The 10245-nt window shown below is 67.1% G+C and overlaps 1 protein-coding gene across 2 annotated transcripts in view; it reads left to right on the top strand.

The window, feature by feature from the left end:
• Positions 1 to 2564: 2564 nt before the first annotated feature.
• Positions 2565 to 10245, top strand: part of Adss1 (adenylosuccinate synthase 1) — a 43049-nt gene continuing 35368 nt past the window's right edge. Inside the window, exon 1 of one of the 2 annotated variants that reach the window (XM_042671615.1) lies at positions 2565 to 2791. In XM_042671615.1, coding sequence (XP_042527549.1) covers positions 2600 to 2791 — 192 coding nt within the window. In that variant the 5' untranslated portion in view covers positions 2565 to 2599. The remainder of the gene's footprint in view (positions 2792 to 10245) is intronic. The other variant, XM_042671614.1, reaches the window with a different exon arrangement.

Genomic DNA, 10245 nt, shown 5'->3' with positions numbered 1-10245 from the left:
ACACACACCACACACACACAGACACCACACACACACAGACACCACACACACACACCACACATACACCACACACCACACACATACACCACACACACACACCACACACATACACCACACACACACACCACACACACACACCACACACATACCACACACATACCACACACATACACCACACACACACACCACACACACACCACACACATACACCACACACACACCACACACACACCACACACACATATACATACACCACACATACACACCACACACATACACCACACACATACACCACACACCACACACACATACACACCAAACACACACCACCCACACACATCACACACACACACACACACACCCTTTGGGCCTGCTTTGTCCAGACTATTTGTCAGGGGAGCCAGCAGCGAAGCTGGGATCCTGAGCTTGCTGACTGCCACCGCCCCGGTGACAGGCCTGTGCAGGGGCGGGGGTTCTAATTTGAGCTGGACCATGTGACCACCCTGGGCTCAGCTGTTGGTCCCGATGGGCTGTTTTTAGAAAAGGCCAACACTGCCCCCACCCCGGGCCTCGGCTATTTATAGGCCTGGGCCTGGGAAGTCACTGTCCCACGGCCCGATGTGAACCTCCACAGTGGGACCCCCAGGGTTCACCTGACCCCTTGGGCCCTCATACCGCTGGCCCAGAGCCCCAGGTCTCTCTGGGGAGGGGAGCCCGTGCCCCTTCTCTGGGACATGGGCACGCTGTCAGATGGACAGATTTGAGCACCGGTCTGCGGGGTTCCTCCTGCAGCCGTCCGGCCCCTCCACACCGCAGATGCTGCTGTGCCCCTTCCTCCTGAGATGCCAGCTCCACCGTGGAGGCTGCCCCGCCCCTCCCAGCGCTCATCAGCCGTGTCCAGCCTCTTCCAGGAGCCGGTGGCAGGGGGCCCATGCCACATCCCACCACACCAGCTAGCCCCGCTGGCACTGCGCACGGCGGCTACCGCTTCCCTAGTGGGAGGGGGGTTATCGCCGATGGCCACAACCCAGGGTGGGCTCACCATGGCAGGCCGGGGAAGAGCAGTCTGTGACCCCAAGTAGAACCCACAGGTCCCAGAGAATAAAATGGCCTGCACAGCTGTGGGGCAGACCTCAGGGAGGAGGGCAAGGATGGGCAGTGCAGTCCCCTGCTGGGCTGGAATCCGCCTGCCTCTGCTGGTGACCTTTGCTGGGACTGCACAGGGGCAGAGCCTCTGCTCAGAGTGCCATAGAGAGGGAAGTTGTCCCTCCTGGCCGGGTCTTCCTAGGGTCCCCTTCCCAGGCCCCAAACATCTCCCTTGGGCCAGGACCCACTGAGAGTTGGCTGCGGGTGGGCAAAGCTGTGTCCCATGTGGCAGCCAGGCTTCCAGTCCCCAGTGCACCCTTGAGCTGGGGCTGGGAGGAGCAGGGGCTGGTGCCCACCGCCTGGGCAGCCGGGGAGGAGTGGCGTCTAGTGCCTGGGTCTTAGGGTTGCTCCACAGCAGGCAGAGGTGTTCCGATGGATGCAAGGACCCCCAGTGCACACGATACCCCCGGTGCACACGAGGACCCCCGGTGCACACGAGGACCCCCGGTGCACACGAGGACCCCCGGTGCACACGAGGACCCCCAGTGTGCACACGAAGACCCCCGGTGCACACGAGGACGCCCAGTGCACATGAGGACCCCCAGGGTGCACACGAGGACCCCCAGTGTGCACACGAAGACCCCCGGTGCACACGAGGACGCCCAGTGCACACGAGGACCTCCAGGGTGCACACGAGGACCCCCAGTGTGCACACAAGGACCCCCAGTGTGCACACGAGGACCCCAGTGTGCACACGAGGACCCCAGTACACACGAGGACCCCAGTGTGCACACGAGGACCCCCAGTGCACACGAGGACCCCAGTGTGCACATGAGGACCCCCCGGTCGACGGGGACCCCGGTGGAGCAAGGACCCCGGGGGGGGGGGGGGGGGGGGGAGCGAGGACGGCCCGCGGTCCCGGCGTCGGTGTCCCGTCCCGGCCCGGCCCGCCCCGCCCCGCCCCGCTCCGCCCCGGCTTCCGGGCGACGTCGCGAGGCCCCGCCCCGCCCCGCCCCGCCCCGCCGGGCGGCCGCTCTTAATGGCCGGCGCGAGGCCCCGCCCCGCCCCGCCCCGCCCCGCCCCGCCGGGCGGCCGCTCTTAATGGCCGGCGCGAGGCCCCGCCCCGCCCCGCCCCGCCCCCCCCGCCGGGCGGCCGCTCTTAATGGCCGGCGCGAGGCCCCGCCCCGCCCCGCCCCGCCCCCCCCGCCGGGCGGCCGCTCTTAATGGCCGGCGCGAGGCCCCGCCCCGCCCCCCCCCGCGCCCCCCGCCGGGCGGCCGCTCTTAATGGCCGGCGCGAGGCCCCGCCCCGCCCCGCCCCGCCCCCCCCCGCCGGGCGGCCGCTCTTAATGGCCGGCGCGAGGCCCCGCCCCGCCCCGCCCCGCCCCCCCCCGCCGGGCGGCCGCTCTTAATGGCCGGCGCGAGGCCCGGCGCTCCGCTCCGCTCGGCGGCTCCGCTCGGCGGCTCCGCTCCGCTCCGCTCGGCGCGGCGCCCCGCGCTCCCTCCGCCCTCCGGCATGTCGGGGACCCGAGCCTCCAACGACCGGCCCCCCGGCGCGGGCGGCGTGAAGCGCGGGCGGCTGCAGCAGGAGGCGGCGGCCAGCGGCTCCCGCGTGACCGTGGTGCTGGGCGCGCAGTGGGGGGACGAGGGCAAAGGCAAGGTGGTGGACCTGCTGGCCACGGACGCCGACGTCGTCAGCCGCTGCCAGGTGCGGGCCGGGCCCGGGGTACCCCACCGCCAGTGTCCCCCGACCCGGGGTCCCCACCCAGATCTGGGTCCCTCCCCAGTGTCCTCACCCAGACCCGTGGCCCCCACTGCCAGCGCCCACCCCCTCCAGTGTCCCCTCCCAGCCCCAGGCCCCCCCTCCCAGTGTCTCCACCTGCACCCAGGTGCCCCCACCCAGTAACCCCAGCCCCACCCTGGGTCTCCCCCAGTGTCCTCACCCAGACCTCCAGTGTCCACCCCCACCAGCGTCCCCACTGCCAGTGTCCACCCCTCTAGCGTCCCCACTGCCAGCGTCCACCCCTCTAGCGTCCCCACTGCCAGCGTCCACCCCTCTAGCGTCCCCACTGCCAGCGTCCACCCCTCTAGCGTCCCCACTGCCAGCGTCCACCCCTCTAGCGTCCCCACTGCCAGTGTCCACCCCTCTAGCGTCCCCACAGGGACTTGGGGTCATCCCTTCATCAGTACCCCTATCCACCCCAGGCCCCCCCCAGCCAGTGACCTCACGAAGAGCCAGGTCCCCTACCTGCCAGCCAGCCCTACCTGCCAGCCAGCCCTCCCCGCCCCGCATGCCAGCCAGGCCCGGGGTCCCCTCCCTCCCGAGGAACTCCTGGGGCTGTCCCCACATCCCTCTGTCCTGGGGCCCCCACCCCCACAGCCCTCCCCGCTCCCGGACGCCACCCCGCACCAGGTTCACTCCCCAGGCGGGCGCCTGGCCAGAACTATAAATACAAGAGGCTGAGTTAGGGACACTGGATCCTGGGGCGGGGTTGTGGGAGGGACGCAGGGGGCGGAAGGGGGGACCCAGCTCCGCGGCTGGAGGGTCCCAAAGACCCTCCCTTGTCTGAGGCAGTTACCTGGGGCTGGCTCAGGCTGGCCACTCCAGGGGAGGGGGGGAGGCTGAGGGCTGCTTGCTGGGCAGGGGTGACGGGGCACCAGGCAGGGCCCTGACGAAGGCTGGGCTTGCTTGGGCAGAGGCAGGGGACTGGCTGGTTGGGGAGGCGGAGGCGCGAGGGTGCCAGCGGGTGGAGCTCTTGGGAGGCCATGGGTCGGCCTGAGCTGGCTGCAGGCTCTTCTTCACCTGTGCAGGAGTTCTGATGCCCATGAGTTCTTGAGGCCACGGCCTCCCTGTCCTGCGCCACACTGGGCCTGCCTGGCTGTGGAGAACGGGCCTCTGGGCTAAGGCTGCCGCTCAGAAGGAGGGGGGGCCTCCACCGCCTGGGGCTCCTCCTCCTTCCTCTGTGGGTTCCTTACCGAGTTCAGAAAGGAAGGCTCCGGAAGCCTACCGGGCTGCTGGCTGCCCCGGGCCACAGAGTGCACCACACTCGCCCCCCAGAGACAAGTGATAGGGAACTCTCCATCTTCCTCCACCCCAGAGCTCTGGCAAAGGAGAGACCCCAGGCCCCCAGTCAGCCCTGGGGCCCCACTTCCTCTGCTGCCCTTTCTGCCCTCGGTCTCCACGCAGCCGTCTGGCCCCTCCCCCCTCCTGCCTCTCCCCTCCGGCACTCTGCTCCAGTGGTGCCCTCCCCGGTTCTGAGGCTGGACCTGCCCCAGACCCCAGTCACTAGCCAGAGACCTCCCCCCCACCCCCAGTGTGGGCTGTAGTGTGGGTGGATGCTGGCTCTGCTTCTGGCCCTCTTTGATCTCACCTGGGCCACCGGGCGGTCCCTGCTCCTTCAGCTCGCTGCAAACCTGCTGCACACCTGCAGAGCAAACTAGGGGGAAGGCAGCCTTCACCTGAAGGAGGCAGCAGCTGTGCCATGCTTCAAACAGAGACTCAGAGAGGTGAAAGAATGAGAATGGTGGCTCTTTTGAGACTGTAATCCCTGCCACATCCCTACCACGACGGCCCTGGGCCTCCTCCCGGCTGACCCCATGGTGACAAGCCCCTGAGCCCTTCCCCGGGTCTTTGCCCATACTTGGTGACCCTGCATATGGCTCTTCTCCAAGCAGTGGGGCTCTGTCCGCCGCTAGCCTGCTGGTCTCTCCATGTTGTACCTCTGTGGTCAGAAGCTGGCAGAATGTCCTAGATGTCCTGGGAAGGCTGGACTGTACTTAGAAATCATGTCTGCACTGGGTGAAGCCACCTGAGGCCAGGCTGGGGCTGGGCAGGCTGGACAGAACTGGAGCTGGGCAGAACTGGAGCTGGGCAGAGCTGGAGCTGGGCAGAGCTGGAGCTGGGTAGAGTTGGAGCTGGACAGGGCTGGAGCTGGGCAGGGCTGGAGCTGGGCAGGGCTGGAGCTGGGCAGAGCTGGAGCTGGGCAGAGCTGGAGCTGGGCAGGGCTGGAGCTGGACAGAGCTGGGCAGGGCTGGAGCTGGGCAGGGCTGGAGCTGGGCAGAGCTGGAGCTGGGCAGGGCTGGAGCTGGACAGAGTTGGAGCTGGGCAGGGTTGGAGCTGGGCAGAGCTGGGCAGAGCTGGAGCTGGGCAGAGCTGGACCTGGGCAGGGCTGGACCTGGGCAGAGCTGGAGCTGGGCAGAGCTGGAGCTGGGCAGAGCTGGAGCTGGGCAGAGCTGGGCAGAGCTGGAGCTGGGCAGAGCTGGAGCTGGGTAGAGTTGGAGCTGGGCAGGGCTGGAGCTGGGCAGGGCTGGAGCTGGGCAGAGCTGGAGCTGGGCAGGGCTGGAGCTGGACAGAGCTGGGCAGGGCTGGAGCTGGGCAGGGCTGGAGCTGGGCAGAGCTGGAGCTGGGCAGGGCTGGAGCTGGACAGAGTTGGAGCTGGGCAGGGTTGGAGCTGGGCAGAGCTGGGCAGAGCTGGAGCTGGGCAGAGCTGGACCTGGGCAGGGCTGGACCTGGGCAGAGCTGGAGCTGGGCAGAGCTGGACCTGGGCAGAGCTGGAGCTGGGCAGAGCTGGAGCTGGGCAGAGCTGGGCAGAGCTGGAGCTGGACAGAGCTGGAGCTGGGCAGAGCTGGAGCTGGGCAAAGCTGGAGCTGGGCAGAGCTGGAGCTGGCCAGGGCTGGAGCTGGCCAGGGCTGGAGCTGGGCAGAACTGGACCTGGGCAGAGCTGGAGCTGGGCAGAGCTGGAGCTGGGCAGAGCTGGGCAGAGCTGGAGCTGGGCAGAGCTGGAGCTGGGCAGGGCTGGAGCTGGGCAGAGCTGGAGCTGGGCAGGGCTGGAGCTGGGCAGAGCTGGAGCTGGGCAGGGCTGGAGCTTTGCAGGGCTGGACCTGGGCAGAGCTGGAGCTGGCCAGGGCTGGACCTGGGCAGAGCTGGAGCTGGGTAGAGCTGGACCTGGGCAGAGCTGGAGCTGGGCAGAGCTGGAGCTGGGCAGAGCTGGGCAGAGCTGGAGCTGGACAGAGCTGGAGCTGGGCAAAGCTGGAGCTGGGCAGGGCTGGAGCTGGCCAGGGCTGGACCTGGGCAGAGCTGGAGCTGGGCAGAGCTGGACCTGGGCAGGGCTGGACCTGGGCAGAGCTGGAGCTGGACAGAGCTGGAGCTGGGCAGAGCTGGGCAGAGCTGGAGCTGGACAGAGCTGGAACTGGGCAGAGCTGGACCTGGGCAGAGCTGGAGCTGGACAGAGCTGGAGCTGGGCAGAGCTGGGCAGAGCTGGAGCTGGACAGAGCTGGAGCTGGGCAGAGCTGGACCTGGGCAGAGCTGGAGCTGGGCAGGGCTGGCGCTGGGCAGGGCTGGAGCTGGGTAGGGCTGGAGCTGGGCAGAGCTGGTGCTGGACAGAGCTGAACCTAGACAGAGCTGGAACTGGGCAGGGCTGGAGCTGGGCAGAGCTGGGCAGAGCTGGAGCTGGGCAGAGCTGGATCTGGGCAGAGCTGGATCTGGGCAGAGCTGGAGCTGGGCAGAGCTGGAGCTGGGCAGGGCTGGAGCTGGGCAGAGCTGGAGCTGGGCAGAGCTGGAGCTGGGCAGGGCTGGAGCTGGGCAGGGCTGGAGCTAGGCAGGGCTGGAGCTGGGCAGGGCTGGAGCTGGGCAGAGCTGGAGCTGGGCAGGGCTGGACCTGGGCAGAGCTGGAGCTGGACAGAGCTGGAGCTGGGCAGAGCTGGGCAGAGCTGGAGCTGGACAGAGCTGGAGCTGGGCAGAGCTGGACCTGGGCAGAGCTGGAGCTGGGCAGGGCTGGCGCTGGGCAGGGCTGGAGCTGGGTAGGGCTGGAGCTGGGCAGAGCTGGTGCTGGACAGAGCTGAACCTAGACAGAGCTGGAACTGGGCAGGGCTGGAGCTGGGCAGAGCTGGGCAGAGCTGGAGCTGGGCAGAGCTGGATCTGGGCAGAGCTGGAGCTGGGCAGAGCTGGAGCTGGGCAGAGCTGGGCAGAGCTGGAGCTGGGCAGGGCTGGAGCTGGGCAGAGCTGGAGCTGGGCATAGCTGGAGCTGGGCAGGGCTGGAGCTGGGCAGGGCTGGAGCTGGGCAGGGCTGGAGCTGGGCAGGGCTGGAGCTGGGCAGGGCTGGAGCTGGGCAGGGCTGGAGCTGGGCAAACTGGAGCTTTGGGAGCTGCTTTGATTTTTTGTTAGAAACATTTTGGGCATCCTTAGGACCCCCAGAAAGGTGCTCCCTTCTGAGACCTCTGGGCTTGCATTCCCCTGCAATTTTCCTTTGCCTCCAGGCCTCACCTCTCTCCCGGAACCTACCACCCCCTGCAGCCCTGCTTCCTCACACAGAACCCACCCCTGCAGCCCTGCTTCCTCACAGAACCCACCCCTGCAGCCCTGCTTCCTCACACAGAACCCACCCCTGCAGCCCTGCTTCCTCACAGAACCCACCCCTGCAGCCCTGCTTCCTCACAGAACCCACCCCTGCAGCCCTACTTCCTCACAGAACCCACCCCTGCAGCCCTGCTTCCTCCCCACACAGAACCCACCCCTGCAGCCCTACTTCCTCACAGAACCACCCCTGCAGCCCTGCTTCCTCACAGAACCCACCCTGCAGCCCTGCTTCCTCACACAGAACCCACCCCTGCAGCCCTGCTTCCTCACACAGAACCCAACCCTGCAGCCCTGCTTCCTCCTCACACACAACCCACCCCTGCAGCCCTGCTTCCTCACACAGAACCCCCCCCTCCAGCCCTGCTTGCTCACAGAACCCATCCCTGCAGCCCTGCTTCCTCACACAGAACCCACCCCTGCAGCCCTGCTTCCTCACACAGAACCCACCCCTGCAGCCCTGCTTCCTCACAAAACCCACCCCTGCAGCCCTGCTTCCTCACACAGAACCCACCCCTGCAGCCCTGCTTCCTCACACAGAACCCACCCCTGCAGCCCTGCTTCCTCACACAGAACCCAACCCTGCAGCCCTGCTTCCTCACAGAACCCACCCCTGCAGCCCTGCTTCCTCACACAGAACCCACCCCTGCAGCCCTGCTTCCTCACAGAACCCACCCCTGCAGCCCTGCTTCCTCACACACAGAACCCACCCCTGCAGCCCTGTTTCCTCCCCACACAGAACCCAACCCTGCAGCCCTGCTTCCTCCCCACACAGAACCCACCCCTGCAGCCCTGCTTCCTCCCCACACAGAACCCACCCCTGCAGCCCTGCTTCCTCACACACAGAACCCACCCCTGCAGCCCTGCTTCCTCCCCACACAGAACCCACCCCTGCAGCCCTGCTTCCTCACACACAGAACCCACCCCTGCAGCCCTACTTCCTCACTGAACCCACCCCTGCAGCCCTGCTTCCTCACAGAACCCACCCCTGCAGCCCTGCTTCCTCACAGAACCCACCCCTGCAGCCCTGCTACCTCCTCACACAGAACCCACCCCTGCAGCCCTGCTTCCTCACACAGAACCCACCCCTGCAGCCCTGCTTCCTCACACAGAACCCACCCCTGCAGCCCTGCTTCCTTCCCACAGAACCCACCCCTGCAGCCCTGCTTCCTCACAGAACCCACCCCTGCAGCCCTGCTTCCTCACAGAACCCACCCCTGCAGCCCTGCTTCCTCACACAGAACCCACCCCTGCAGCCCTGCTTCCTCACACAGAACCCCCCCTGCAGCCCTGCTTCCTCACGCAGAACCCACCCCTGCAGCCCTGCTTCCTCACAGAACCCCCCCTGCAGCCCTGCTTCCTCACACAGAACCCCCCCTGCAGCCCTGCTTCCTCACAGAACCCACCCCTGCAGCCCTGCTTCCTCACAGAACCCCCCCTGCAGCCCTGCTTCCTCACACAGAACCCACCCCTGCAGCCCTGCTTCCTCACAGAACCCACCCCTGCAGCCCTGCTTCCTCACAGAACCCACCCCTGCAGCCCTGCTTCCTCCCCACACAGAACCCACCCCTGCAGCCCTGCTTCCTCACACACAACCGACCCCTGCAGCCCTGCTTCCTCACACAGAACCCACCCCTGCAGCCCTGCTTCCTCACACAGAACCCACCCCTGCAGCCCTGCTTCCTCACAGAACCCACCCCTGCAGCCCTGCTTCCTCACAGAACCCCCCCTGCAGCCCTGCTTCCTCACACAGAACCCCCCCCTGCAGCCCTGCTTCCTCCTCACACAGAACCCACCCTTGCAGCCCTGCTTCCTCACAGAACCCCCCCTGCAGCCCTGCTTCCTCCTCACACAGAACCCACCCCTGCAGCCCTGCTTCCTCACAGAACCCACCCCTGCAGCCCTGCTTCCTCACAGAACCCCCCCTGCAGCCCTGCTTCCTCACACAGAACCCCCCCCTGCAGCCCTGCTTCCTCCTCACACAGAACCCACCCTTGCAGCCCTGCTTCCTCACAGAACCCCCCCTGCAGCCCTGCTTCCTCCTCACACAGAACCCACCCCTGCAGCCCTGCTTCCTCACAGAACCCACCCCTGCAGCCCTGCTTCCTCACAGAACCCCCCCTGCAGCCCTGCTTCCTCACACAGAACCCACCCCTGCAGCCCTGCTTCCACACAGAACCCCCCCTGCAGCCCTGCTTCCACACAGAACCCACCCCTGCAGCCCTGCTTCCTCACAGAATCCCCCCTGCAGCCCTGCTTCCTCACAGAAGCCCCCTGCAGCCCTGCTTCCTCACACAGAACCCCCCTGCAGCCCTGCTTCCTCACACAGAACCCCCCCCTGCAGCCCTGCTTCCTCACACACAGAACCCACCCCTGCAGCCCTGCTTCCTCACAGAACACACCCCTGCAGCCCTGCTTCCTCACACAGAACCCACCCCTGCAGCCCTGCTTCCTCCTCACAGAACCCACCCCTGCAGCCCTGCTTCCTCACACAGAACCCACCCCTGCAGCCCTGCTTCCTCCTCACAGAACCCACCCCTGCAGCCCTGCTTCCTCACACAGAACCCCCCCCTGCAGCCCTGCTTCCTCACACAGAACCCCCCTGCAGCCCTGCTTCCTCACACAGAACCCCCCCCTGCAGCCCTGCTTCCTCACACACAGAACCCACCCCTGCAGCCCTGCTTCCTCACAGAACCCACCCCTGCAGCCCTGCTTCCTCACAGAACCCACCCCTGCAGCCCTGCTTCCTCACACAGAACCCCCCCTGCAGCCCTGCTTCCTCACAGAACCCACCCCTGGAGCCCTGCTTC

This window comes from Dipodomys spectabilis, unplaced genomic scaffold, assembly GCF_019054845.1.
Source record: "Dipodomys spectabilis isolate Male_0828 unplaced genomic scaffold, ASM1905484v1 ptg000648l, whole genome shotgun sequence".
Lineage (NCBI taxonomy): Eukaryota > Metazoa > Chordata > Mammalia > Rodentia > Heteromyidae > Dipodomys > Dipodomys spectabilis.
The sequence above is the reverse complement of the archived record's forward strand: the minus strand, read 5'-3'. Positions and strand labels throughout refer to the sequence as shown.